At 34.0% G+C, this 26,080-nt stretch overlaps 3 protein-coding genes and 1 long non-coding RNA gene across 7 annotated transcripts; 1 reads left to right on the top strand and 3 right to left on the bottom strand.

Annotated features, from left to right (window-relative positions):
- Window positions 1-1,539: 1,539 nt before the first annotated feature.
- LOC141398834 (uncharacterized) lies at window positions 1,540-4,977 on the bottom strand. Of its 3 annotated transcripts, none has more exons than XM_073976541.1 (4): window positions 4,862-4,977; window positions 3,860-4,806; window positions 2,935-3,274; window positions 1,540-2,878 (listed from the first exon to the last, which is right to left on the bottom strand). In XM_073976541.1, the coding sequence occupies exon 2, from the start codon at window positions 4,739-4,741 to the stop codon at window positions 4,238-4,240; it is 504 nt and encodes a 167-aa protein (XP_073832642.1). In that variant the 5' UTR covers window positions 4,742-4,806; window positions 4,862-4,977; the 3' UTR covers window positions 1,540-2,878; window positions 2,935-3,274; window positions 3,860-4,237. The 3 variants fall into 3 exon arrangements, with proteins under 3 accessions (XP_073832642.1, XP_073832640.1, XP_073832639.1); XM_073976539.1 differs by having other exon boundaries at window positions 3,860-4,822; window positions 4,895-4,972; XM_073976538.1 differs by having other exon boundaries at window positions 3,860-4,887.
- Window positions 4,978-10,763: 5,786 nt separating this feature from the next.
- LOC141398833 (uncharacterized) lies at window positions 10,764-12,410 on the top strand. The gene is made up of 2 exons (XM_073976537.1): window positions 10,764-10,862; window positions 11,801-12,410. The coding sequence occupies exons 1-2, from the start codon at window positions 10,793-10,795 to the stop codon at window positions 12,391-12,393; spliced, it is 663 nt and encodes a 220-aa protein (XP_073832638.1). The 5' UTR covers window positions 10,764-10,792; the 3' UTR covers window positions 12,394-12,410.
- Window positions 12,411-13,017: 607 nt separating this feature from the next.
- Window positions 13,018-14,585, bottom strand: LOC141398841 (uncharacterized). The gene is made up of 3 exons (XR_012411716.1): window positions 13,938-14,585; window positions 13,669-13,746; window positions 13,018-13,597 (listed from the first exon to the last, which is right to left on the bottom strand). It is a non-coding gene; the product is annotated as an uncharacterized lncRNA (long non-coding RNA).
- Window positions 14,586-14,709: 124 nt separating this feature from the next.
- On the bottom strand, window positions 14,710-17,687 carry LOC141398826 (zinc finger protein 711-like). 2 transcript variants are annotated; one of them, XM_073976529.1, is made up of 4 exons: window positions 16,866-16,990; window positions 16,652-16,789; window positions 15,727-16,066; window positions 14,710-15,670 (listed from the first exon to the last, which is right to left on the bottom strand). In XM_073976529.1, the coding sequence occupies exons 2-4, from the start codon at window positions 16,779-16,781 to the stop codon at window positions 15,619-15,621; spliced, it is 522 nt and encodes a 173-aa protein (XP_073832630.1). In that variant the 5' UTR covers window positions 16,782-16,789; window positions 16,866-16,990; the 3' UTR covers window positions 14,710-15,618. The 2 variants fall into 2 exon arrangements, with proteins under 2 accessions (XP_073832630.1, XP_073832629.1); XM_073976528.1 differs by having other exon boundaries at window positions 16,652-17,687.
- Between the last annotated feature and the right edge of the window lie 8,393 nt (window positions 17,688-26,080).

Here is a 26,080-nt window from a genome sequence, read left to right as displayed (position 1 = left end):
CGTACACGACATTTCCAATTCGTTCACGACTCCTTGCAGACAGCCCTTTGGGATCGTTGACGACTTTTCCACACAAGTGCCCCAGTATTCATGCATGACAACTTGGGCGACTAGGTAAGCGAAGCTGTCGTCGACGACGACTTCGAAGACAAAAACCCTACTTTTCGTTAACGATCCTTTTGCAGACAATGTCTTGTAATTTGTCACCAACGACCCTCGTAAAGATAATTTTATTTACATACATAAATATGTTTTTAACATCTTTTTATTTTGTTAACATACAGAATATAACATTTATGTACATATAAAAATATACTACATTATATAAAAACATTTCCGCGGCAGTGTGGTCTATAATCCAGAACGGCCCAAGACTTCATTTAACAACAACTCCTAGGCCAACAAGACTTTTTAGCAAATTCTGCAACTAATAAAAAATTATGCGCAATCTTGTGATGTATAAATATATGTATGTATGTATGTCATTTACACATTTACCTTTAATTGTTTCCCCGATCGCGTTTCTCTATAATAGACTCCAAATAAAAAATTAAAATTGATGTTGATTGCTTCATCCTATGCTAAGGCGGCCATCAGACCATCTGCTTTTTCACATGTATGTTGTCACTTTGGGTATACTAATATACAGAACAGCTGATGTCATACATGTGAAAAAGCAGATGGTCTGATGACGGCTTAAAGAAACAAACAAAATCATTATTTTAAAGCTCATATGTAGTATGTCAGTCATACTATTTCTCACTTACCTTCAGCTGTTTAGAAGAATGTCGCGGATTTTTAATTCAAACTGCAATGTTTTACCGATTTCAGTCGTATTGAAATATTAAAATTTCCTATATATGTGTACAATTATTTCATAGCATATTTTGTTTGATTATTTTTGTTTTTTCTGGTGACACATTGCAAGAAATAGTCATGCATCGTGTCGTGCACGACAATTTCGGCAATTTCATTAACGAATCGTCGACGAAAATGTCATCGAAGACTCGATTTTCTATTGGGATGGTATTCTGTTGGGCGACGCTGATGTATGTGTGTGTGGGTAAATAACGAATTATTTACCTGGCGTTTACAAATGCCAGTATTGGCAAGATACAAAAAAAAAAAATACAAACCTTTTTCACAAATACATTCATAAAATTGTAAACATGTATAGAGAAAATTATGAATGTATTGGTGAAAATGGTTTGTAACTTTGCCATTGTCTTGCCAATACTGTCTGTGTGTAAGTCCCAATTTACATTAGCCGAGTTTACTTGCGGCAATTTTCAGTTTGAAAGAGAGAGAGGTGAGGTATGTGGTAACCCTTTGCCTCTCAACACCCTCTCTCACCCAAAAACTGACAATTGCCGCAAGTAAACTCGCCTAATGTAAATTGGGACAAAAAGCCTAGTTAGGTTTACCAGAAATTAAAAAAATTACAAAGAAAATATTTTTCATTTCAAATTTGCATAGAACAAGAATCCAGGCCCTGAATTTGATTTCTGTGTACCATTGCTAAATAAACATTGATTGTAATTTTTGTACTAAACATATTTTATTATAATTCACTTGCTGGTGACTCTTCTGTCTTTGAAGCCAAACCGTGTTTCTCTTTATAATGTTGATTCTTATGATCCCGTAATTCCCTATGATATTTAAAAGCCTCTGGACATTCATCACAGAAATATGTCTTTTCGCCCACATGCAGTTTTAAATGTGTATTCAATTCCCTAGGGATAGGTAAGTCGACTTTCGGTTAATCGATTAATCGACTTTTTGCAATCAAAAATCTGCAAATCGTAGTCGACTTTTGTCTGGAGGGAAAATCGCATAATCGATTATCTTGTGATCGATTTTCGAGTTTGCCCATAGATAGTGGCATGGCGGTTTTACACTTTTGGCGGTTTTACAGTTTCAAAAAAAAAAACTCGAAAATCGACGAATAGTCGATTATAATCGATTTTCTGTGGTTATGAAAAAGTCGAAAGTCGAGTTTTAAGACAACTGAAATAATCGCAAAACCGAAAAATCGCATTTTTAGTTTTAGACCAAAATCGAAAAGTCGAAAAATCGATTATTGCTTTCCATTACCTATCCCTACAATTCCCCTGTCGATGTAAAAGCTCTATCGCAGTAGGAACATGCATGTTCCTTCTCACCAGAATGAGTCTTTTCGTGACATTGCAATTTAAGGGCTGTTTACACCATCTATCAATGTCATATGAGCCGTCATTTCTTTCACCCATTCGACATTCTTTATGTTTGTCAAAATTGACGTCATCCATACAACTTTCAATTTGTGCGTTCATACCTACAAGTGTTATTTTCCTATGACATAACCTATAAATATAAAAACAGCTGTTTTTGTCATTGTTTACATTTATTGTTGACTTGCAAATTTGCGCAAATTTTAATTTTGGTTGAAGGAAAATGAATATCTAGCATGTCTGTTGTGGTAGAATAGGTTTTTGGGGTTATAGAGGCATTCATGTTTTTGCCACAAAGCAATCATTTCCAAGACTACTTCTTTCGACCAATCGATCTGAAAATAACATTATAAACACCATTTATTTCCTTTTTTAAATATTTAAATATACATAACTTTCCATTTTCTTTTTTAAAAGATTTTGTTTTTCAATTTTTTTTTTGAGAATGCCAGAAAACAGCTGATAAATTTATGTTTGCATACGAGAATGTCGTATCAAATAGAGCGCCCCCTAAATGAAAAATTTACATATGAGTTGCCAAATCATTTTGATAGATGAAAATTTTCATAGTGGTCACACTATGTGTACATCATTCGCAGGTAGAAAGTTTGACATCTCATACGACATTGATAGATGGTGTAAACAGCCCTTTATATTTGGTAGGAAATCTGAAAGAAATATTTTTTCATTATACAACTGACATATGATTATCTTATTAATTTACCTCTTATCGCATAGGGAACACTTATGAGGCATAATAAAATTTTTATCATGCTTTTTTCTATGAGATCTTAGAGAAGCTTTCCAACTAAATGAAGCCCCACAAATGTCACAAACATATGCAACCACCTTGGTGTGAATAACCATGTGTTTTTGTAAAGTAGCTTTCTCCTTAAAGCGGGATGGACATTCGGGACATTGTAATTTCGGCTCTTCGTGGGTCCTTAAATGTTGCTTTAATAAGTGTTTGCCTTTGAATATTTTGCCACATTTTGGACAAGGATAAGGCCCATCATTGTGGGTGGTTGATCTATGCGTTTCCAGTGATTTTTTTGTTGTCAAAACTGAAATCGCAGAAAAGAATTAAATATTATTGATAATAATACATAATATAATAATACATAATATAATAATACATAATGTAATAATACAATAATATTATAATGATGCGGGGAAGACTTTGTTTGGAACAAATTTCCTTTACCGACAGTTCGCATTTTTTAATATTAAGTTTCTTTTAATAGACGGCATTCGGCCTGGGAACAACATTTACTTTTAAATTAAAAATTTTCTCTAAGTAGGAGGACTTTCAACAAGGGAGTATTCGGAACTTAAGAGTCCCATATCTCGGCAAGTATACATTTCCCCAACAAAAGTTATACAGCCTTGGAATCAGCATAATCACTATCGGTGGTAATAAATTCATATTTTTTCGAATACTGTCGGTAAAGGAAAGATATGCCCTTTTTAATTTTATATCCCTCTCAGAAACCTCCTCAGTTTTGTTTTTTGTAAGACCAGATAATTTTCTTACTGAGATTTTTTAATTCTCAACAAATGTTTTCTTTTTCGAGGTACCTACATAACATTTTTTGGTGACAGTTATAAAACCGATAGTTTTCCACATGTACATGTAATGTGCTTGATACCTGCATCACAGTCAAAACATCGATATCCTTTATGAACACTCATATGATGTTCACGATGGCCTTCCGAGGGAAAAACTTCATTACACATTTCACATTTATATGGTGGTACTTCCGGATGTTTCCTTTTCATGTGCAGAGCTAATGCGGGAAATGTTCCGTTAATACAACCGCAAATAGTACATGTAAGTAATTTGCCATATTGATGTTTGCTTACAATGTGTGACTTTAATGTTGATTCACTACTAAATCGATATTGGCATATATCACATACATGTTTATTCTCTTTGTTATGTACACGAATGTGCCATTTCAAGCTTTCTTTTATTGCGAATACTCTGCTGCATTCAGGGCAAGTTCTTTCTTCTAAAGTTCCAGGATTTACTTTTCTTGGCTTTTTAGGGTTAGTAACTGTTTTTGTTGTTTTGTTGTCTTCTGTAAGCTGCACAACACTTTCCTTCGATTCATTCCAGTTTCTAATTTGACGGGTCCTATCTCAATAATGTCCACGGGATCACTATCGTTTTCTTGGGTTTCATTATAATCAACTTGTGATAATGCCATCTCTAAATCTTCCACAACTCCTGTTGATACTGCATCACACATCCTTATTTCTTTCGATTTGAGGCTTTGTAGTTTCTCATAACTGGACAAACACATTTTTTGGAAATCGAAAGCTGTGGTTAATTTATTCAAACACTCTCCACAAATCTCAACGGGCATGGATGAATCCAAGTTGTTTGCAATTAAAATTGGAGCAATGCGTTGCAGCATATGATGAATGGACGTTGTTGGTTCGTCTTCTCTTGTATCCAATAACTTGTGCATTGCAGAAGATTCCTGCAAACAAGTAATACAAATATGTTCCAATAGAAGTACAGACATGGTTAATGGAATCCTCCTCCCTGATTTTGTGATTGGTTTTCGAGTCTCTCCACTGCCTCAACGATCTATTCAGGATGAATTCTTTGAAATAAACAGAACTAATATAAAATCCACAATAACCTAAAAATCAGCTGTTTAATGTACACAATTTACAAGGAGGAGCCAGCCCATGGTGGAGTAATGCTAGGTTTACAATTACGAATCTCTAAATCCACACGCTGAAACTTTCATACGAATCTTTCCCATTATTTTGGCGTTCTTAGGTCGAGTTCCCCAATACAATAATTTCATAAAATTACTTTAATATTTCCCGGGCCACACTACAGTAATTTCATTGAAATTTTGATATGAAATTATGCGTCTCTAGATCGACCTCCATAGTAGAGTAAAATCATAAAATTGCTGTAGTGGGGAATTCGATTTAAGAACACCTAATTTCATGAAATTTTTTAATGAAATTCACCCTAGTGTGGACCGGGACTATGGAACTCGATCTATGAAAGCCAAAATAATAAGAAAGTTTTGTATAAAAGTTTAAGAGTGTGGCTTTAGTCCCGGTCCACACTAGTATGAATTTCATTATAAAATTTCATGAAATTAGGCGTTATTAAATCGAATTCCCCACTACAGCAATTTTATGATTTTACTCTGCTATGGAAGTCGATCTAGTGACTTATACTTTCATGCAATTTTTTAAATGAAATCACTCTAGAGTGGACCGGGACTTATGCCAAGTTTACACTTGCGCTCCAAAATCCACTGGAGTTCACGAAATCCTGAAATACACCCCGGTGTTTATACTTATTTTTTTTGTTGATTTCAAACATATCACAATTATCAAAGTAGATGCATATGCGCATCTGATCGAACATGAATTTTCAAAACAAGCTGTTGTAAATTGAATTAGTCGTCAAAAAAAAAAAAAACACGACAATATAGAACTTTATTGCATTATTTCGAAAATTATCGTCAAATTATCTATATATCGTATTAATTGGTTATAATACTAACAAATGAAGAAATAAAAAATTATTTTATCGTTGAGACATCATAATAATAAATTTTGGTTGTGTTCAGAACGTGCAAAATATTACTACTTGCCGTAGTTTTCCCGTTTAGTGCTACAAATGCTTTCCAGTACTCCGAAATCTAGCAAGACTTGCTTGTTTTCTGCTACACAAATTTGGCATAGTAGAAACTAGCAGCATGTTTATTGGCATCTGAATATGATAGCTGATTTGATTTCGACATTTCTGCTGGAGTTTTTGCAATTTCTGTCATTTTTCCGTTCCCGTATTTTTTAAGAAATTTGTATCGGAAAGCAATTTTTGACAATTCGCTCTTTTTCTAACATTACCGTTAAAAAAGTACGGGAACACAATGGAACATATCATTCTAACAAAGTAACTTAATATTTTTTTCACATTGTTTACACATTTGTATAATAAAATTTTTTGTTGCAGCAATTGACCATCTACCTTGTTTATTGTGATACGTGAAAAGTGTTGCAACTTTTGGTACTATTTTAGGCAAAAACAGGGTTGTATATCATGAGTACTGTGATTTCGATGTTGATTTCGCTGAAATCGCGAAATGAGATGATTTCATTTTTGTATGCGAAATCATGATAAATTTTGTTTGATTCCGCGCGAAATCACGAAACGCCTTCGAAATCACGAAACGACGCCGAATGTAAACCAAGCATTAGAGAAATCTACTTGATTTCAAATGTCAATTCCATTGCATAAACGTCAAATGAAATCCAATGTGTTCAAATTCGTAACTCTCCAACCAATGCAAAGCAATTATAACATCTTATATGATTTCATATAGGGGGTTATGCCAAGTTTACTTTTACGCTCCAAAATCCACTGCATTTCACGAAATCCTGAAATACAACCCGGTGTTTACTCTTATTTTTTGTTGATTTCAAACATATCACAATGATCAAGGTAGATGCATACATTTTAATTAATTTTAAAAGCAAGTTGTTGTAAATTGAATTAATCATCAAAAATATACGACAATATAGAACTTTACAACTTTATTTGGAAAATTATCGTAAAATTATCTATACATCGTATTAATTGTGTATAGTACTAACAAATGAAAAAAAAAGATTTTTATCGTTGAGACATAATACTTAATTTTAATAGATAAAAGTTGTGCTCAGAACCTGCAAAATATTAGTACTTGCAGTAGTTTTTCCATTTAGTGCTAAAAATACGTTCCCGTACTCCGAAATCTAGCAAGACTTGCACTTCTCTTTAAATAAAAATAGCGCCGAATAACACACTCTTCTCCTGTTTTCTGCCATACAATTTTGGCCTAGAAACTAGCAGCAAGCATGTTCATATGTTCATTGGTATTTAACATGATGAAATTATAAGGTGGCGTAAAACGGCCAGCTGATTGGTTTCAATCTGTCAAATATTTTGTTATTGTGAATAAATTGTATGAAAAAGTAAACAAACATTTTGACATATTGAAGAATTTTCGGCCAAAATAGAGTTGTTGTTGTGCTACTTACGTGACCTGTTAAATAGATCTTGGTATCTAATCTTAAAGCTGATACGTTGATTTTGGCATTTCTGCTGGAGTTTTTGCAATTTCCGTCATATTTCCGTTCCCATATTTTTTACGAAATTTGTATGGGGAAGCAATTTTTGACAATTCGGTATATTTTCTAACATTACCATTAAAAAAGTACGGGAACACAATGAAAAATAACATTGTAACAATGTAATTTAATATTTTTTCACATTGTTTACAAATTTTGATATTAGGTCTGTACGATAACCTAAAAGTTTGTACAAATTTGCACAAACTTTTACAAAATGCTGTTCGATAACAAACTTGTAAAGTAAAAGAGAGCGAATTTGGAGACAATAGTGAGAAAATTTTGGAGAGCTTTGGAGAGTTTTGTTTACAAGTTTTTGCAGGGAAAATTTTTCTTGTAAGAACTTGCAAGTTTGATCAGCTGATTTAAATTCGAATGTTTTGTGGCGGACTTCTTGGCAAAAACATAAACAAACGTTTGGTTATTAAAATAAATAGAAATAAAAAAGGGACAAATTATTAAATAAATTATGGAAAACGATAATGTAAATAAAATATCTTATTTTGTAGTTTGTGGTGACTACTTTTTATTTATTTATTTAATCTTTTCCGCCAAATTCTTCTTCTTCAAATCACCTGACTTCTTGCAAGTTGGAGAGACGTTACTGAGAAGTGGAGAGACGTTACTGAGAACTTGCTGAGTACTTGCAAGTTCTTTAGTCGATGGTCAGACTAGCGCGATTTCAACATGGCGACGTCAAGTTTATAGGCGAGGGGTATGAAGTAGTGAAACCCATGTACATGGTTTTCTGTGTTTGTTATGTTGCCTCTTCTTGTTTTTCGTTGCAAGATTTTTTCTTCCGTTTTCTTTCAAGCAAACGTTAACAACAAAACAAACATAAAAAGATTTAATAAAAACATTTAATTAATGAAATAGTGAAAATTTAAATATTAATATTAATTATTAATGTTAATAATTTTGTGTTGTTTTTTTGGTTTATTTATGTCTTTTTTGTTTTTATTGGTATGAGAAGCACAACAAACGCGAATGGTAGAATAAAGAGGACACGCAAAAACCTTAAATTTCACGTTAACGTGTGTGGACACAAACGAAACTTTAAAAGAAACTTTAACGAAATTGGTTTTGAGAAACCTTGCTAGTCTGACCATCGACTTGCACTTGCGAAGTTATCGTACAGACCTATTAACATTTTTTGTTCCAGCAATTCGCACATCTACCTTGTTTATTGTGATACGTGAAAAGTGTTGCAACTTTTGGTACTTTTTTAGGCAAAAGCAAGGTTGTATATCATGTGTACTGTGATTTCGATGTTGATTTCGCTGAAATCACGAAATGAGATGATTTCATTTTTGTATGCGAAATCATGATAAATTTTGCTTAATTCCGCGCGAAATCACGAAACTCCTTCGAAATCACGAAACGACGCCGAATGTAAACTAAGCATTATCATGAACGGCAACTGCCCGTGAATTTTTTCACTTTCTCCCTTAAGTTGCAACGGCTGTGTTCCTTTACTTACCTGAGGTTGCCATTTTTACCATTTTTAACCTGCAAAGCGTTCCTTAACCCCGAAAAGTGGCAAAATTGGGAGCAATTTTTAAGAGAGTGAGAGGGGAGAGAGAGCGAAAATGGCTTTCTCTTCTACCACAGGCTACCAGAAAAATTTCTGCAGGTAAAAAATGGCAGAACTGATCCATTGGATTTCATTTGACGTTTAAGCAATGGAATTGACAGTTGATAACGAGTAAATTTCGTAAATGTAAACATACTATAAGAAGGTGTTACATAAAATCCATGGTGGAATCTCTTAGGGGTACTTTACACGGTATGTTTTTTTACATATGAGTTGTCACTTCTGCCATACAAAATGTATATGCAAAGTGACAACTCATATGTAAAAAACATATCGTGTAAAGCATGGTATAAGTAAAGAGGTAGATTTAAATGAAAAAAATCTATAGAACCCTTGTTTTTCTTGAATTCCTAAAACTTCAAAATAAAAGCAACAAGTGGGTTTGTTTACAATGCATTTTTTTGAGCATTTTATAAAAAACGCGAAAAATGAATGAAGAGTTAAGTTTTCTCCACATAATCGAGTAGTATATATGATAAACTGATTGTTTCCATGCAACTATCATCAATTTCTTCCATACAAATGGTCTAAAAACAATTTAAAAAATCATTGAATTCGATTGTTTTTAAAATTGTTTGGCATATTATTCAAACACCACACACACACATACACATTTTGTTTATATTAGCTGTGTTCCAGAACTAAAAAGTTTTTACAATTTTTACGACTTTTACACATTTTACTCCAAAAACCGTTCCCGTACACAAAAAAGTTGTAAAATGTTCACTTCTCTTTAAACAAAAATGGCGCTGAATGACGCTCTCTTTAAAAACTTTTTACACGACAAATTTGGGCGAGTAAAAAAATAGTAACATGGTTGCCGGCGTCTGATTGGCTGATACGCCGACTTTGACATTTGTTCCAGTTTTTTTGACGTATTTTCCATTTTTCCGTTCCCGAACTATTTGAAAAAACTTGTGTGTGACAACAAATTTTTTGCAGTTCTCTCTTTTACGAGTTTTACTATTAAAAAGTACGGGAACGAAGCTATTGTTTTGAAGTTTTAGGCATACTCGAATGAAAAAATTTAAATTGACATAAAAGCAGTGTTCCAGAACTAAAAAGTTTTTACAATTTTTACGACTTTTACACATTTTTCTCCAAAAACCGTTCCCGTACACAACAAAATTGTAAAATGTTCACTTCTCTTTAAACAAAAATGGCGCTGAATGACGCTCTCTTTAAAAACTTTTTACACGACAAATTTGGGCGAGTAAAAAAATAGTAACATGGTTGCCGGCGTCTGATTGGCTGATACACCGACTTTGACATTTGTTCCAGTTTTTTGACGTATTTTCCATTTTTCCGTTCCCGAACTATTCCAAAAAACTTGTGTGTGACAACAAAATTTTTGCAGTTCTCTCTTTTACGAGTTTTATGCTCGGTTTACATTTACGAAATCCACTCGATTTCAACTGTCAAATCCATAGGTTAAACGACAAATGAAATCCAGATGAGATTTCATTTGACGTTTGAGCTATGGAATTGACAGTTAAAATCGAGTGGATTTCTTAAATGTAAACTTAGCATTACTATTAAAAAGTACGGGAACGAAGCTTTAACTGTCAATTTCTTTGCGTATACGTCAAATGAAAACTTATCTGTAATCCAATGGATTTCATTTGACGTTTGAAATCAAGTGGATTTCGTAAATGTAAACGTACTATAAGTTTTTACTTTTTTGTTTTGATTTGACATTTTGCACTAAGAAGTACCGTTATATTTTTGATAATAAAATAAAAAATAAATATATGTACGTATGTATGTACTGAACATTTATTTTTGTGGTGATTGCTTCAGTTTTTGGGTGTTCAGTTAAACTAAATTGTACATAATTATGCCATCACGTCTTCCAACGATATCCAAAGTAACCAATGAAGCTCTATTGGAAGCGGATGCAAGAAAAGGTAACAAAACTTTGTAAATGTCTGTCATTAAGGCACACGCACATTTAGGCTACCCAAGCCAAATTTACTCACGAACTCCTCTACGGCGAGGACTTCGTACAAAGAACTGAAAATTCTTCTCGCGTCATTATATTTAGAGCAGTTGAAAATTATATGTGGAATTATATATGTAATTGTGGAATTTTGTAAAAGAGATAATATTGAGCTCTAATCTGATTATTGATCGATTGATCTTCTTATTTTCATACTTTGTACTTTGGTTTATGGCTCTAAAGCTGTAAACAGATACAACGTTTGGGTAAAGTTTTGTGTCGTTTTGGCCGTTTTTACACTGTTGGGCATGATGCCGAAAAATTCAAATTCATTTGAAATATATGCCGACAAACAGATAAACGCTGGACTTTGGTGTCGTCGTCGCCCTGTTGTTGTTGTTTTTTTCTCGACGCCCAACGCAAAACTTTAATCAAACGTTGTATCTGTTTCCAGCTTAACATCTTTCAAACTCCTCTAGGTAGGAGTGGGCCAAGGAGAGCGCTACTCTTTCAAGCATTAAAGCTGAAAACAGATACAACGTTTGATTAAAGTTTTGCGTTGGGCGTCGAGAAAAAAACAACAACAACAGGGCGACGACGATACCAAAGTCCAGCGTTTATCTGTTTGTCGGCATATATTTCAAATGAATTTGAATTTTTCGGCATCATGCCCAACAGTGTAAAATCGGCCTAATTGTCATAAAAAAAATAAGGCACACGTACAATTTTGGGTCACTATGTATCTTAAATGGCATGAGTGACATACATACATATGTATGTATGTAAAACATGTTCGTATGGAAATCATGGAAAATAGACAATATTCAATATAAATTTCAGGCGGATACCCTCAAACTAGCTTAAGTCGCTCTTAATTGTGATGTAATACATTCTTTTCCCCCTTAGGCATAACATTGGTGGGCATTTACAAGGCAATTAAAAACAAATACTCAGCAGATATAACCTCACTAAGAAAAGGATTGATAAAGAAACACCTCAATGGCTTAATAGCTTCTAAGGAAGTTAAAAATATAACAGGTCGTGGCTTAACAGGACACCTAAAATTGGTTAATAAAAAAGAATTCAGCAATAAAATAAATTCAACTCGTGCTGTTAGAAGGAAAACTGTTACAAATCCTGATGTTAGAAGTCTGAGAAGGCCGAAAACAACTGAACAACCAGACTACCAGTCACCACCACCCTTAAGTCAAACTTATGATTTTGAAGAACCCGGAACAAGTCAGCAGCTAATACGTAGAAGAAATATGCCACATTTATTTAATTTAAATGAACACGATTTGGATACACCACCAATGGCACCACAGCATGCATCCACACCAATACCACAAACGCAATTCTTACCCTTAGCTCCAAATCGTCAACACATAAGTCATCCCAGACAATTATCTTCAGATGTTTTGGAAGGAACTCCACGTACATCACTACCATCTTCGGGAAGGAAAAAAGGAAAAAGAAATCTACGTCAAAGAGTAAACTGATGTACATTTAAATGGAAGGGTTTTATTTGTAGATATGTAACATATATAGTTTATAATTGTTATTAATTTTATATATTATATTTTTAATTATTTTTGTATACTTTATTTGTTATAGTAATAATTTTTAAATAATAAGTATGAGGTATTCAGTTCTATATATAATTATTTTGCCTTTTGGTTGTTTTATTATTACGTTGTTGTTTTATTATTTTTTAATAAAAATTATTTATATATAGTCAAACTTCCCTATAAGATATTTGATTATTTTCTTGTCGACAAAGATATGAATTTGAATGAAAGCTCAAAAGTTTTCAATATTGGAAGTGGTTTTTTTCGAGTCATCCCTTTCCATAGATATGTCGCCCATTAGGCACTACCCAGCAAAAAGTTTGCATCCGCGGATGCAGTTAAATCACTAGAACAAAAATTCTCCACTAAATTTGATCATAACTGAATTTACATCCTCTGCTCTGCTTTTTGCGACACCGCAACTTATATTAAAGCTGTGTTCCAGAACTAAAAAGTTTTTACAATTTTTACGACTTTTACACATTTTACTCGACGAACGTTTTGTATGCATGTATGTCAGGGTCGCCCATCTGTATACTGCGGGCGCCCACTGAGTTGTTTTGCTTTTGCCATTCTCCCTCATTCACAGTGTACGTGAGAAAAACACGACTGATAAACATAATGTGGTTGTTGTTTTTTCACCTATACATAAACACTTGCTTCAGTTTGATCCCAATAGAAAGTGTCTTTAAGACAACATTGATGAATCGTACACGACATTTCCAATTCGTTCACGACTCCTTGCAGACAGCCCTTTGGGATCGTTGACGACTTTTCCACACAAGTGCCCCAGTATTCATGCATGACAACTTGGGCGACTAGGTAAGCGAAGCTGTCGTCGACGACGACTTCGAAGACAAAAACCCTACTTTTCGTTAACGATCCTTTTGCAGACAATGTCTTGTAATTTGTCACCAACGACCCTCGTAAAGATAATTTTATTTACATACATAAATATGTTTTTAACATCTTTTTATTTTGTTAACATACAGAATATAACATTTATGTACATATAAAAATATACTACATTATATAAAAACATTTCCGCGGCAGTGTGGTCTATAATCCAGAACGGCCCAAGACTTCATTTAACAACAACTCCTAGGCCAACAAGACTTTTTAGCAAATTCTGCAACTAATAAAAAATTATGCGCAATCTTGTGATGTATAAATATATGTATGTATGTATGTCATTTACACATTTACCTTTAATTGTTTCCCCGATCGCGTTTCTCTATAATAGACTCCAAATAAAAAATTAAAATTGATGTTGATTGCTTCATCCTATGCTAAGGCGGCCATCAGACCATCTGCTTTTTCACATGTATGTTGTCACTTTGGGTATACTAATATACAGAACAGCTGATGTCATACATGTGAAAAAGCAGATGGTCTGATGACGGCTTAAAGAAACAAACAAAATCATTATTTTAAAGCTCATATGTAGTATGTCAGTCATACTATTTCTCACTTACCTTCAGCTGTTTAGAAGAATGTCGCGGATTTTTAATTCAAACTGCAATGTTTTACCGATTTCAGTCGTATTGAAATATTAAAATTTCCTATATATGTGTACAATTATTTCATAGCATATTTTGTTTGATTATTTTTGTTTTTTCTGGTGACACATTGCAAGAAATAGTCATGCATCGTGTCGTGCACGACAATTTCGGCAATTTCATTAACGAATCGTCGACGAAAATGTCATCGAAGACTCGATTTTCTATTGGGATGGTATTCTGTTGGGCGACGCTGATGTATGTGTGTGTGGGTAAATAACGAATTATTTACCTGGCGTTTACAAATGCCAGTATTGGCAAGATACAAAAAAAAAAAATACAAACCTTTTTCACAAATACATTCATAAAATTGTAAACATGTATAGAGAAAATTATGAATGTATTGGTGAAAATGGTTTGTAACTTTGCCATTGTCTTGCCAATACTGTCTGTGTGTAAGTCCCAATTTACATTAGCCGAGTTTACTTGCGGCAATTTTCAGTTTGAAAGAGAGAGAGGTGAGGTATGTGGTAACCCTTTGCCTCTCAACACCCTCTCTCACCCAAAAACTGACAATTGCCGCAAGTAAACTCGCCTAATGTAAATTGGGACAAAAAGCCTAGTTAGGTTTACCAGAAATTAAAAAAATTACAAAGAAAATATTTTTCATTTCAAATTTGCATAGAACAAGAATCCAGGCCCTGAATTTGATTTCTGTGTACCATTGCTAAATAAACATTGATTGTAATTTTTGTACTAAACATATTTTATTATAATTCACTTGCTGGTGACTCTTCTGTCTTTGAAGCCAAACCGTGTTTCTCTTTATAATGTTGATTCTTATGATCCCGTAATTCCCTATGATATTTAAAAGCCTCTGGACATTCATCACAGAAATATGTCTTTTCGCCCACATGCAGTTTTAAATGTGTATTCAATTCCCCTGTCGATGTAAAAGCTCTATCGCAGTAGGAACATGCATGTTCCTTCTCACCAGAATGAGTCTTTTCGTGACATTGCAATTTAAGGGCTGTTTACACCATCTATCAATGTCATATGAGCCGTCATTTCTTTCACCCATTCGACATTCTTTATGTTTGTCAAAATTGACGTCATCCATACAACTTTCAATTTGTGCGTTCATACCTACAAGTGTTATTTTCCTATGACATAACCTATAAATATAAAAACAGCTGTTTTTGTCATTGTTTACATTTATTGTTGACTTGCAAATTTGCGCAAATTTTAATTTTGGTTGAAGGAAAATGAATATCTAGCATGTCTGTTGTGGTAGAATAGGTTTTTGGGGTTATAGAGGCATTCATGTTTTTGCCACAAAGCAATCATTTCCAAGACTACTTCTTTCGACCAATCGATCTGAAAATAACATTATAAACACCATTTATTTCCTTTTTTAAATATTTAAATATACATAACTTTCCATTTTCTTTTTTAAAAGATTTTGTTTTTCAATTTTTTTTTGAGAATGCCAGAAAACAGCTGATAAATTTATGTTTGCATACGAGAATGTCGTATCAAATAGAGCGCCCCCTAAATGAAAAATTTACATATGAGTTGCCAAATCATTTTGATAGATGAAAATTTTCATAGTGGTCACACTATGTGTACATCATTCGCAGGTAGAAAGTTTGACATCTCATACGACATTGATAGATGGTGTAAACAGCCCTTTATATTTGGTAGGAAATCTGAAAGAAATATTTTTTCATTATACAACTGACATATGATTATCTTATTAATTTACCTCTTATCGCATAGGGAACACTTATGAGGCATAATAAAATTTTTATCATGCTTTTTTCTATGAGATCTTAGAGAAGCTTTCCAACTAAATGAAGCCCCACAAATGTCACAAACATATGCAACCACCTTGGTGTGAATAACCATGTGTTTTTGTAAAGTAGCTTTCTCCTTAAAGCGGGATGGACATTCGGGACATTGTAATTTCGGCTCTTCGTGGGTCCTTAAATGTTGCTTTAATAAGTGTTTGCCTTTGAATATTTTGCCACATTTTGGACAAGGATAAGGCCCATCATTGTGGGTGGTTGATCTATGCGTTTCCAGTGATTTTTTTGTTGTCAAAACTGAAATCGCAGAAAAGAATTAAATATTATTGATAATAATACATAATATAATAATACATAATATAATAATACATAATGTAATAATACAATAATATTATAATGATGCGGGGAAGACTTTGTTTGGAACAAATTTCCTTTACCGACAGTTCGCATTTTTTAATATTAAGTTTCTTTTAATAGACGGCATTCGGCCTGGGAACAACATTTACTTTTAAATTAAAAATTTTCTCTAAGTAGGAGGACTTTCAACAAGGGAGTATTCGGAACTTAAGAGTCCCATATCTCGGCAAGTATACATTTCCCCAACAAAAGTTATACAGCCTTGGAATCAGCATAATCACTATCGGTGGTAATAAATTCATATTTTTTCGAATACTGTCGGTAAAGGAAAGATATGCCCTTTTTAATTTTATATCCCTCTCAGAAACCTCCTCAGTTTTGTTTTTTGTAAGACCAGATAATTTTCTTACTGAGATTTTTTAATTCTCAACAAATGTTTTCTTTTTCGAGGTACCTACATAACATTTTTTGGTGACAGTTATAAAACCGATAGTTTTCCACATGTACATGTAATGTGCTTGATACCTGCATCACAGTCAAAACATCGATATCCTTTATGAACACTCATATGATGTTCACGATGGCCTTCCGAGGGAAAAACTTCATTGCACATTTCACATTTATATGGTGGTACTTCCGGATGTTTCCTTTTCATGTGCAGAGCTAATGCGGGAAATGTTCCGTTAATACAACCGCAAATAGTACATGTAAGTAATTTGCCATATTGATGTTTGCTTACAATGTGTGACTTTAATGTTGATTCACTACTAAATCGATATTGGCATATATCACATACATGTTTATTCTCTTTGTTATGTACACGAATGTGCCATTTCAAGCTTTCTTTTATTGCGAATACTCTGCTGCATTCAGGGCAAGTTCTTTCTTCTAAAGTTCCAGGATTTACTTTTCTTGGCTTTTTAGGGTTAATAACTGTTTTTGTTGTTTTGTTGTCTTCTGTAAGCTGCACAACACTTTCCTGCGATTCTTCATTGTACCAATTTATTCCAGTTTCTAATTTGACGGGTCCTATCTCAATAATGTCCACGAGATCACTATCGTTTCCTTGGGTTTCATTATAATCAACTTGTGATAATGCCATCTCTAAATCTTCCACAATTCCTGTTGATACTGCATCACACATCCTTATTTCTTTCGATTTGATGGTTTGTAGTTTCTCATAACTGCATAAACACATTTTTTGAAAATCGAAAGCTGTGGTTAGTTTATTCAAGCAGTCTCCACAAATCTCAATGGGCATGGATGAATCCAAGTTGTTGGCAATTAATATGGGAACGATGCGTGCGTTGCAACATATTTTGAATGGACGTTGTTGGTTGATCTTTCCTCGTATCCAATAACTTGTGCATTGCAGAAGATTCAGAAGATTCCTGTAGACAAGTAAGGCAAATATGTTCCAGTAGTAGTACAGACATGGCTGGACCCTCCTCCCTGGTTTTGTGATTGGTTTTAGGAGTGTCTTCTCCGCTTGAAACATCTTTTCAGGATGTATTGTTCGAAATAAACAAAACAAGTATACAATCCACAATAACCTCAAAAATCAGCTGATTAAAGGCAAAACCTAAATTAATAATAGAGTTGTACAATCTAGTTCATTTGAAAGATCTAGTTCAATAGCTCAGCTCTTTTAACTGAACTAGTTTAGTAATCTAGTTCATAGTACACTATCCAGTTCAATAATTCGGATCAGAATCGTTCACGGGCTCTTATCATTCGCTTGATGAAAACACATACACCAAACAGGAATAAACATTCCCAGCAAAAAGTTTGCAGCCGCGGATGCAGTTAAATCACTAGAACAATTGCCGCTGGAGTACATCTTTTCCTATGAATTCACCTATGAATTTTACAAGAGACCGCGCAGCTAGGATGCACTCCATTTTGCTTCCACGGCACACAGCTAGGATGCACTCCATTTTCGATCCAAATCACAGCCTTTGATGTAGTATTTTGGATTGTATTTAATTGCAGTCTAAAGATGCTATAAAATGCAAGCCATTGCAAATATCCCAAAATAAATAAAATACATTGCTTATTCGTGTAAAACAAGAATATTAACTTTATTATATTAACACAAATTATAAAAACTCTCCATTAAATTTGATCGTAACTAAGTTTGCTTCCTCTAGTCTGCTTATGACATCAAAATTGATATTCATCATCATCCAAATGGTTTTTCATTTTTCCTCCCACTTCAGTTTAGATTTCCAAAAAACTCCAACTCCACTTCAAAAATAATTTGCGTCTCGTGCATTACAGCAAAGTTCATAACTTTAGTTTTGTATTTCTTTATTTATTTTATAAAAAAAATTCTTAGAATTTTAACACTCTTTCTTGTGTTCAGAAAAAAGACTGCGACTGTAGGGATCAAAAAATTGGCTTGCTTGGCTAGGGATCTTTAAGCGAGTGCTTCCAAAATGTATCGAGCGCAGTGCATTTTCATAACTCCGTGTGGACTGCGTCGAAAGATGTATTGAAATCATAACTCTGCATTGCACTACTTCTAAACTTTTTTGCTGGGCGTGAATGCAGTTGAATACCTACATGTGTACAGTACATTTGCCGTTGGAGTACATCTTTTCCTATGAATTCACTTATGAATTTTACAAGAGAGCGCGCAGCTAGGATGCACTCCATTTTGCTTCCACAGCACACAGCTAGGATGCACTCTATTTTCGATCCAAATCACGGCTTAAGATGCAGTGTTTTGGATTGAATTTATATGCATTCTTCGGATTGCATTTTTAATCAGTCTAAAGATGCAATTAAAATGCAAGCCATTGCGAAATATCCCAAAATAAATAAAATGCATTTATTATTTGTGTAAAACAAGAACACAAAGAACTTTATTACATAAACACAAATTAAAAAAAAAATCCATTAAATTCAATCACATTTGAGCTTACTTCCTCCGTTTTCTTTCATCATCCTAAAGCTGTTCTAAGTTGCCTTTCCATTACTAGTTCCACTAGACTCCAAATCCACTCCATTAAAAATTTCCGTCTCGTGAATTACCGCAAAAATGCTCGCAACTTAAGTTGTTATTTCTTTATTTTATAACAATTTCTTCGAAATGTATACACTCTTGTTTACTTTTGAAGAAATGTGTAGGGATCAACCAACTGTTTCTTCTGTAGGGATCTCTACAGTAACTGCTTAAAAAAAATGTATCGGACGGAGTGCATTTTTCATAACTCAGTTGGACTACATCGAAAGATGTGAAATCATAACTCCAATTGCACAACTTCCAAAATTTTTTGCTGGGAAGGGTAGTATGTGTTAGTGTATTTGTATCATGGCAGAATATGAATATATGAAAAGTCAAATCCCTTTATAAAAAAATTATTTTTGTTGTAATTTCCCCAACAACATGAAGAAAGTTTTGACATAACATATTCAAAATTTTACGATGCCACTACCTGGGTAATTGTGCCATGATTTGTATGTTACATGCCTAAGGAAAATAGATAGACCCATAGTTCCTTCTAGGGATATGCATAGAATCACTTTCTGAGTCGATTTATGCATGTCCGTCCGTTCGCAACGTGCAGGTCGCATTTATTGTTCGATTTGGCTGAAAATTGGGGAAGATCATTTTAGCCTAATGAAGAACGCTATAGCTTTTGGTGAAAATCGGTTAAGATTTGGATATAGCTCCCATATATATTTTTGGCCGATTTTTGGTATTTGGTGCACGAAACACGTTATATATCCGATCTCAATGAAATATGGAATGTGTGACGGAATTTGGTCTAGAAATAAGAGTGCCAAATTTTATCGAAGTAGGTTTGAATTTGGATATAGCTCCCATATATATTTTCTCACGATTGAAGGTATTTGATGCACCAAAGACGCTATGTATGTCTAATTTTGATGAAATTTGGAATGTGCGACGGTGTGTGGTCTAGAAATATATGTGCCAAATTATATCGTAATCTGTTCACATTTGGATTTAGCTCCCTTATATATATTTTACCTATTCACAGTGGTGTAGGGCATCAATGTGTAAAAATTGTACAAACTTTTTAGTTCTGGAACAAAGCTATAGTTCTGTATGAGCGAACTGCGAATGATTTATACTATGTCTCAATTTACATAAGGCGAGTTTACTTGCGGCAATTCTCAGTTTGATGGAGAGAGAGGTGAGGTATATGGTAACCCTTTGCCTCTCAACACCCTCTCTCACCCACAAACTGACAATTGCCGCAAGTAAAATGGCCTAATGTAAATTGGGACTATTTCTTTGTTATGTCTTACTGCTAAAACTAAATAACGACGGGACGTACACAAATATTTCACCAACCTACCAAAACAACGCTCTCTGAGCGTCCGTATTACCCAAATACGGGAACAAGTTGAGTTGACGCACTATGTCATTTTTCATATCTCGACGAGATAGAGCGAAGTAACTATGTATGTCCGCCTGTCTATTAAAAATTGTAATAAAAACTTCAGACCACAATTATGGACCGAACGTCACGAAATTTAGTGGAGAGGTCAAGTTCCGACCAGAAGATGCCCCATTATTTGTTGGTGATGATCGTAAAATGGACCAAAATGGATGTCACAATGATCGTGTGATCGGGCGAAATTTTAAGTAAGGTTTATGTTTACGACAAACAATAAGCTTACAATTAAACATGATCAGATAATAATAAACGGGTTAAATGGACCGAAACATTAGATATGTTCCAACCACATAAGTTATATTTAGAAGAGGAACTCTTGACCTTTCCACTGATGTCAAATATGTTACATGGTCAGATAATAGAGTTTCAGCAAAATATGTACCGGGATCCGCAGTTGTAATTGCTTGTAGTGTAACCATAATCCGCTAGAGGATATTTATAGTTCAATATCATGTTTAGTTCAATATCATGTTTAGATTTTGGTGCATATTTTAATTCATTCAGGACATATTTCGGTAAAGTTGCTTTAAAAATATATGGAAAAGAACTTTCGACCTTTCCATTTATTGAAATTAAAGTAACGGTTAAATAACGGAATTGCCACATGTATATGTTGGTTAGAACTGCAATGCAGTTATTCCATTATTAATTTCTTGAGGCTACTCATCCACTGATCCGAAAAGTTCAGTTTAAACCATTGATCTCAATTGGACATGTATTTAAAACCGCACAGATCCGTCACTTTTGCATCATCGGCCAGCTCGAATATACACGCAGAGAAAAAAATATGTTTGATCCAACAATATTCCAAGAGCAAAATATGTATTGTTAACATATTGTTGGATTCCTCATGTAGTATTGTAAATCCAAAAATAGTTTGTGTCAACTGAACAATATTTCTCTCTTTTCTTCGAAAATTTGTTTCTCTTCTCTCGCTATTCGATGCCGTGTTGAAAAAACAATTTTGGTGAGTTGTGGTGTGTTTGTATGACATGCTGCCTTTACCTTTGTTTTTGTGTGTATGTACTTGTGAGACTCTTATTTTTATTTGTTTCTGTTTTGTTTCATTCTTCTTTCCTTTTCATGTTTGTTATGGTGTTTAATTATTCCTTATGTTGTGGTGGGTTCTTGTGGCTTTTTGTTTGTCTTTGTTGTCAGCCAATGCAGCAAACCATGTTTTGTGTTCATCAATGATTGCAATATTATACGCGACATTTATATCCAAGTTATGCGAAAAGTGTATATGAGAAGTATATGCACTCAAATCAAAAATTTCTGGGCTGGTTTTCTGTATTGACAATACTTTTTGTAAACAAAATTAGATTATGATAGTTCCTAAAATCGGTATTGTTAACGATTTTAACAATATTGCGGAAATTCGAAAGTTGTTTTGTTTTCTATGTTTGGAACAAAAGATGGTATTTTTGGATTTGCATTACAATGTTTGAACAAAACAAATACATTTTTGGAACCAAAACATATATTTTTGTTCCAACAAAAGCGAAAAATATTTTTTCTCTGCGTGTATTTGAAGAATATACTTCATACAAATGTGTAATCTTACGATTCGGGATTATGAAGGACTACTTTGCTTTGCTATATAATCAGGGGAAACATCAACCTTTTTATTTTGCAAAATACAAAGGACTTATTACATGTAAGCATCACATATAATTTTAAATAGGATAAACGACAAAAAAACAACAATAAAAAATTGAAATTTTTTACAAATTTTAAAATATGCGTTGTATTAGAATACTCTTGTGCCAGACTATGAAAATTTTCATGATTTTTTTTTTTTAACTTATAGATAAGAAGGGAGAAAGGGAGCGCCTTCACCTCCGCTCTCTCCTAAAAGCTAAAATATTTTCATGTGTTATTTTCAATGTCGAGCACAAGAGTAACATACATCAATGAAAAGGCCAGGAGTACAGCTTTCATAATCAGTGTGCTTATAAAGCAAAATACCTGTCAAATATACATTTTCCTAGCAAAATAAATAATTACCCCCAGTTTTTGTAAAAATTTTTATTCTTCTAACACGAACTGTCAAATTTTGTAGATCGATTTACTCGCCTCAGCGCAAATGTAGAGCTCTGATTTTTAAAAGAGGATTTCTTAACTATATATGGAACGCGTCTACGAAAAATTAGGTCCGTATGTCATCTGGCTGAGCTATGGATGCCTAACCCCCAGTTTTTGTAACAATTTTTATTCTTCTCACACGAATTGTCAAATTTTGTAGATCGATTTACTCGCTTTAGCGCAAATGTAGAGCGCTGATTTTTAAATGAGGAATCATTAATGATATATGGAACGGGTATACGAAAAATTAGATGTGTATGTCATCTGGGGGCTGAGCTATGAATGCCTAAATTATTACGAATATAGATGAACGAACAAAAATAAGTTACAACAAGTAAGAACAGACTATAGTCGGACGGGGCCGACCATGTGATACCCTATACCACTATCCCTGTGCACTAGCTTTCCGGGCTAGCTTTTGATAAATGATAACTTTTATTTAAATGTATACACAAAAGTTTTGATCAATTTAACCCGCTAAATATTATCCGATCATACCGTTGACTTGCACGCTACTTCTTCATCTCAAACCAAAACTACGTTTAAAATTTCGCGCCGATCGGACTATTATTGCGACCTACAGAGCGGCTACAAAATCGAGCAAAAATTTTGTTTTTGGTCCATTTCATCCCAGCAAAATAAATTGGAAGTAGTGCAATGTAGACTAGTTCTTTCACGGCATGTTTTTATGCAGTTCAAACGGAGTCGTGAAAAAGGCACTCCATTCCTCACATTTTAACCGCATTTGGATGCAATCCAAAGAATCACATCCATTCGTCACATTTTAACAACATCCGGAGGCAGTTCAACGGAGTCGTGAAAAAGGCACTCCAATTCCTCACAATTTAACAGCATCCGGATGCAGTGCAAACGGAGTCGTGAAAAAGGCACTCCGTTCACTACATTTTATTAGCAGTTGTTAGAGATCCCTACATGTACATAAATCAGTTTATACATCTCTACAGGCAGCGGAATAAAAGAGATAATCGCGTTAACATTTCCAAACATTTGTTAATACAAACTAAATAATATTTAATTTGTGAACATTTTTCCGGTAACTCACGAGAAGAAAATTTCCCAATGGGGTGCTGTTGGAGTACATGTCGAAATCTTAACTAGTGATGGGAAGACAATATCAAACCCATTTAGCAGAAGAAGCAAAAGCACTTAAGCTTGGATTAAATAAAGAGCGAAGGAACACACATGTTTGTTATTGAATTCAATAGAGAATTTTCATAATGTTAATTTAATAAAGTTATTAATATTTTTGTTTTACACAAATAATAAATGCATTTTATTTTGTTATTCAAAACACGTGCTCTGGACTGCCTCCTATTCTACCCCAAAGGGTCAGTTAAAATGCAATGCCAAAGGGTCAGTTAAAATGCAGTGCCAAAGGTTCTGTTAAAATGCAATGCCAAAGGGTCAGTTAAAATGCGGTGCAATGGAGTGCCTCTTTCCGGGGTCACTCCCTTGTAAAAATCATGAGTGAAAATGCATAATTTGATGCACTTCCAAATCACTTGTACATATCATTTAACTGCCTCTTTGGAGGCAAACTTTTCGCTGGGATCCCTTTAACATTTCACGATCATCGCCAAAAACTAATCAGTTCTATTCTGGTCCAAACCCGACCTCCATACTAAATTTCGTGACAATCGGTCCATAATTGCGGCCTCTAGCTTGATTACAATTTTTAATGGACGGACAGACGGACGGACGGACGGACGGACACACATCGCTAAATCGCTTTATCTCGTCGAGATATGAAGTTTGGTATACCACATGAGGGGTCTACGACGAATATTTCGCGGCGTTACATGAATTTTTGGGAAAACAAACTTATTATACCCTTTTCCACATTGTGGTATAGGGTATAAAAACTGGGGGTAAATTATTACAAATATAGACGAACGAACAAAAAATAGTTGAAGCAATCCATAGTTTAGTAATTACAGTTTTACGCCATCTACATTTCAATAGTAACAGTTTGTCATTGTGAGTTTGTAAATATTTAAATTTTCTATTGTGATTGATTCATTGAATTTTAAAATTAACTGACAAAATGCAACCATGTAAATATTTTAATCTATGTACTACTCTTAGCTCTGTTCCTTTATGGGTACTTTACACGATATGTTTTTAGCATATGAGTTGTCACTTCTCCCATACAAAATGTATATGCAAAGTGACAACTCATATGTAAAAAACATATCGTGTAAAGTACCCATTACGTGCAAGAATCTTCAAGTTTTACCACTTTTTACTCGAAAAGCGTTCCTTTACTTCAGACACCATACAATTTATATGGGAGCAGTTTACAACTTTTGCTACTTTTGCCGGTTTTACCACTTTCAAAAGTAAAGGAACAGACCACTTGTAAACCAACTTATTATTGTTATTTACTACTAAATTACATAACTCTGTACTAGTAACTACTACGTACTTCTCATACTCAGTACCTAAATCAATGGTGCACAAGAAGAGAATGCTATTTTGGGCTTTTGTATGGGAAAGAGAGTTGTAGTTAACTTTTTCGTAAAGACGCGTGCATGGCTGACCTAAATAGAAGAAATTATAATAAATTCGCTCAGTTTGTGATCTACAATCTAACGCGTTACATAACCATCAGATAAGATCACAAGGGGTGATCTCCATTCTAACACGTTATGTAACTATCAGATAAGATCACAATGAGACAATGTGTCCGTCTGGCAGTCTACATCAATCCTCACTTGTGTTTTCCTGAACAATCTAAACCAGATTGTTATATAGATACAAATGCAGGGGGTTAAATTATTAAAAAAAAATTATCAGATTTTTCTGCAAAAGTTCGGTCCTTTGGCTCCGCCACATATCATTCGATTATCCAAAGTCCAAAGTTGCCATGTACCCCAACCGTGGATGACGTTTATATCTGAACCACATTAGCTGAAGTATTCAATCAAAACATAACTTTTCCTGTGGACTTACGACCTTTTCGTACTCAAATTTTCACTTTTTGTGGACTTACGACCTTTTCCGACAGGAACAAGACATATAAGCTTTGTTCCTTTACTTTTTTAATTTTAAAAGTGGTAAAAGAGAAAAGTGTCAAAACTACTCAAAATTGCTCTCTCATGAACATTTTCACCAGAAAAGTAAAGGAACGAAAAAATGGTAGATTTGGCAGCAATGTCAGAAAGAAACATAAAAAATCAATTTTCGTCTTTTATTTCACAGTTTTTAATTTAGTTTTCTCAGCGTTCGACTTTTTCTTCTATTTTTCGTCTATTTGTTTGCTTCATTGTGAAATAATCGTCAAACAAAAGTCGAAAAATCAGTTCTACCATTTTACCTGCAGAAGTTTTGCTGGTAGCCTGTGGTAGAAGAGAAAGGCATACATATGAGCTCTCTCCTCTCTCACTCTCTTAAAAATTGCGACCAGTTTTACCACTTT

The sequence above is a fragment of the Musca autumnalis genome, unplaced genomic scaffold (assembly GCF_047663935.1).
Source record: "Musca autumnalis isolate F117 unplaced genomic scaffold, ASM4766393v1 scaffold_3, whole genome shotgun sequence".
NCBI classification, from domain to species: domain Eukaryota; kingdom Metazoa; phylum Arthropoda; class Insecta; order Diptera; family Muscidae; genus Musca; species Musca autumnalis.
Note: the sequence above shows the minus strand (reverse complement) of the source record. Positions and strands in the feature narration are given on the sequence as shown.

Coding starts and splice junctions, on each gene's coding strand:
- LOC141398833 (XM_073976537.1), top strand. CDS start 10,793: ATGCCATCACGTCTTCCAACGATATCCAAAGTAACCAATGAAGCTCTA. Junction 10,863..11,800: donor GGAAGCGGATGCAAGAAAAG/GTAACAAAACTT, acceptor TTTCCCCCTTAG/GCATAACATTGGTGGGCATT.
- LOC141398834 (XM_073976541.1), bottom strand. CDS start 4,741: ATGTCTGTACTTCTATTGGAACATATTTGTATTACTTGTTTGCAGGAA.
- LOC141398826 (XM_073976528.1), bottom strand. CDS start 17,624: ATGTTTCAAGCGGAGAAGACACTCCTAAAACCAATCACAAAACCAGGG. Junction 16,067..16,651: donor ATGTTTTGACTGTGATGCAG/GTATCAAGCACA, acceptor CTGCGATTTCAG/TTTTGACAACAAAAAAATCA. Junction 15,671..15,726: donor TGTTCCCTATGCGATAAGAG/GTAAATTAATAA, acceptor TATTTCTTTCAG/ATTTCCTACCAAATATAAAG.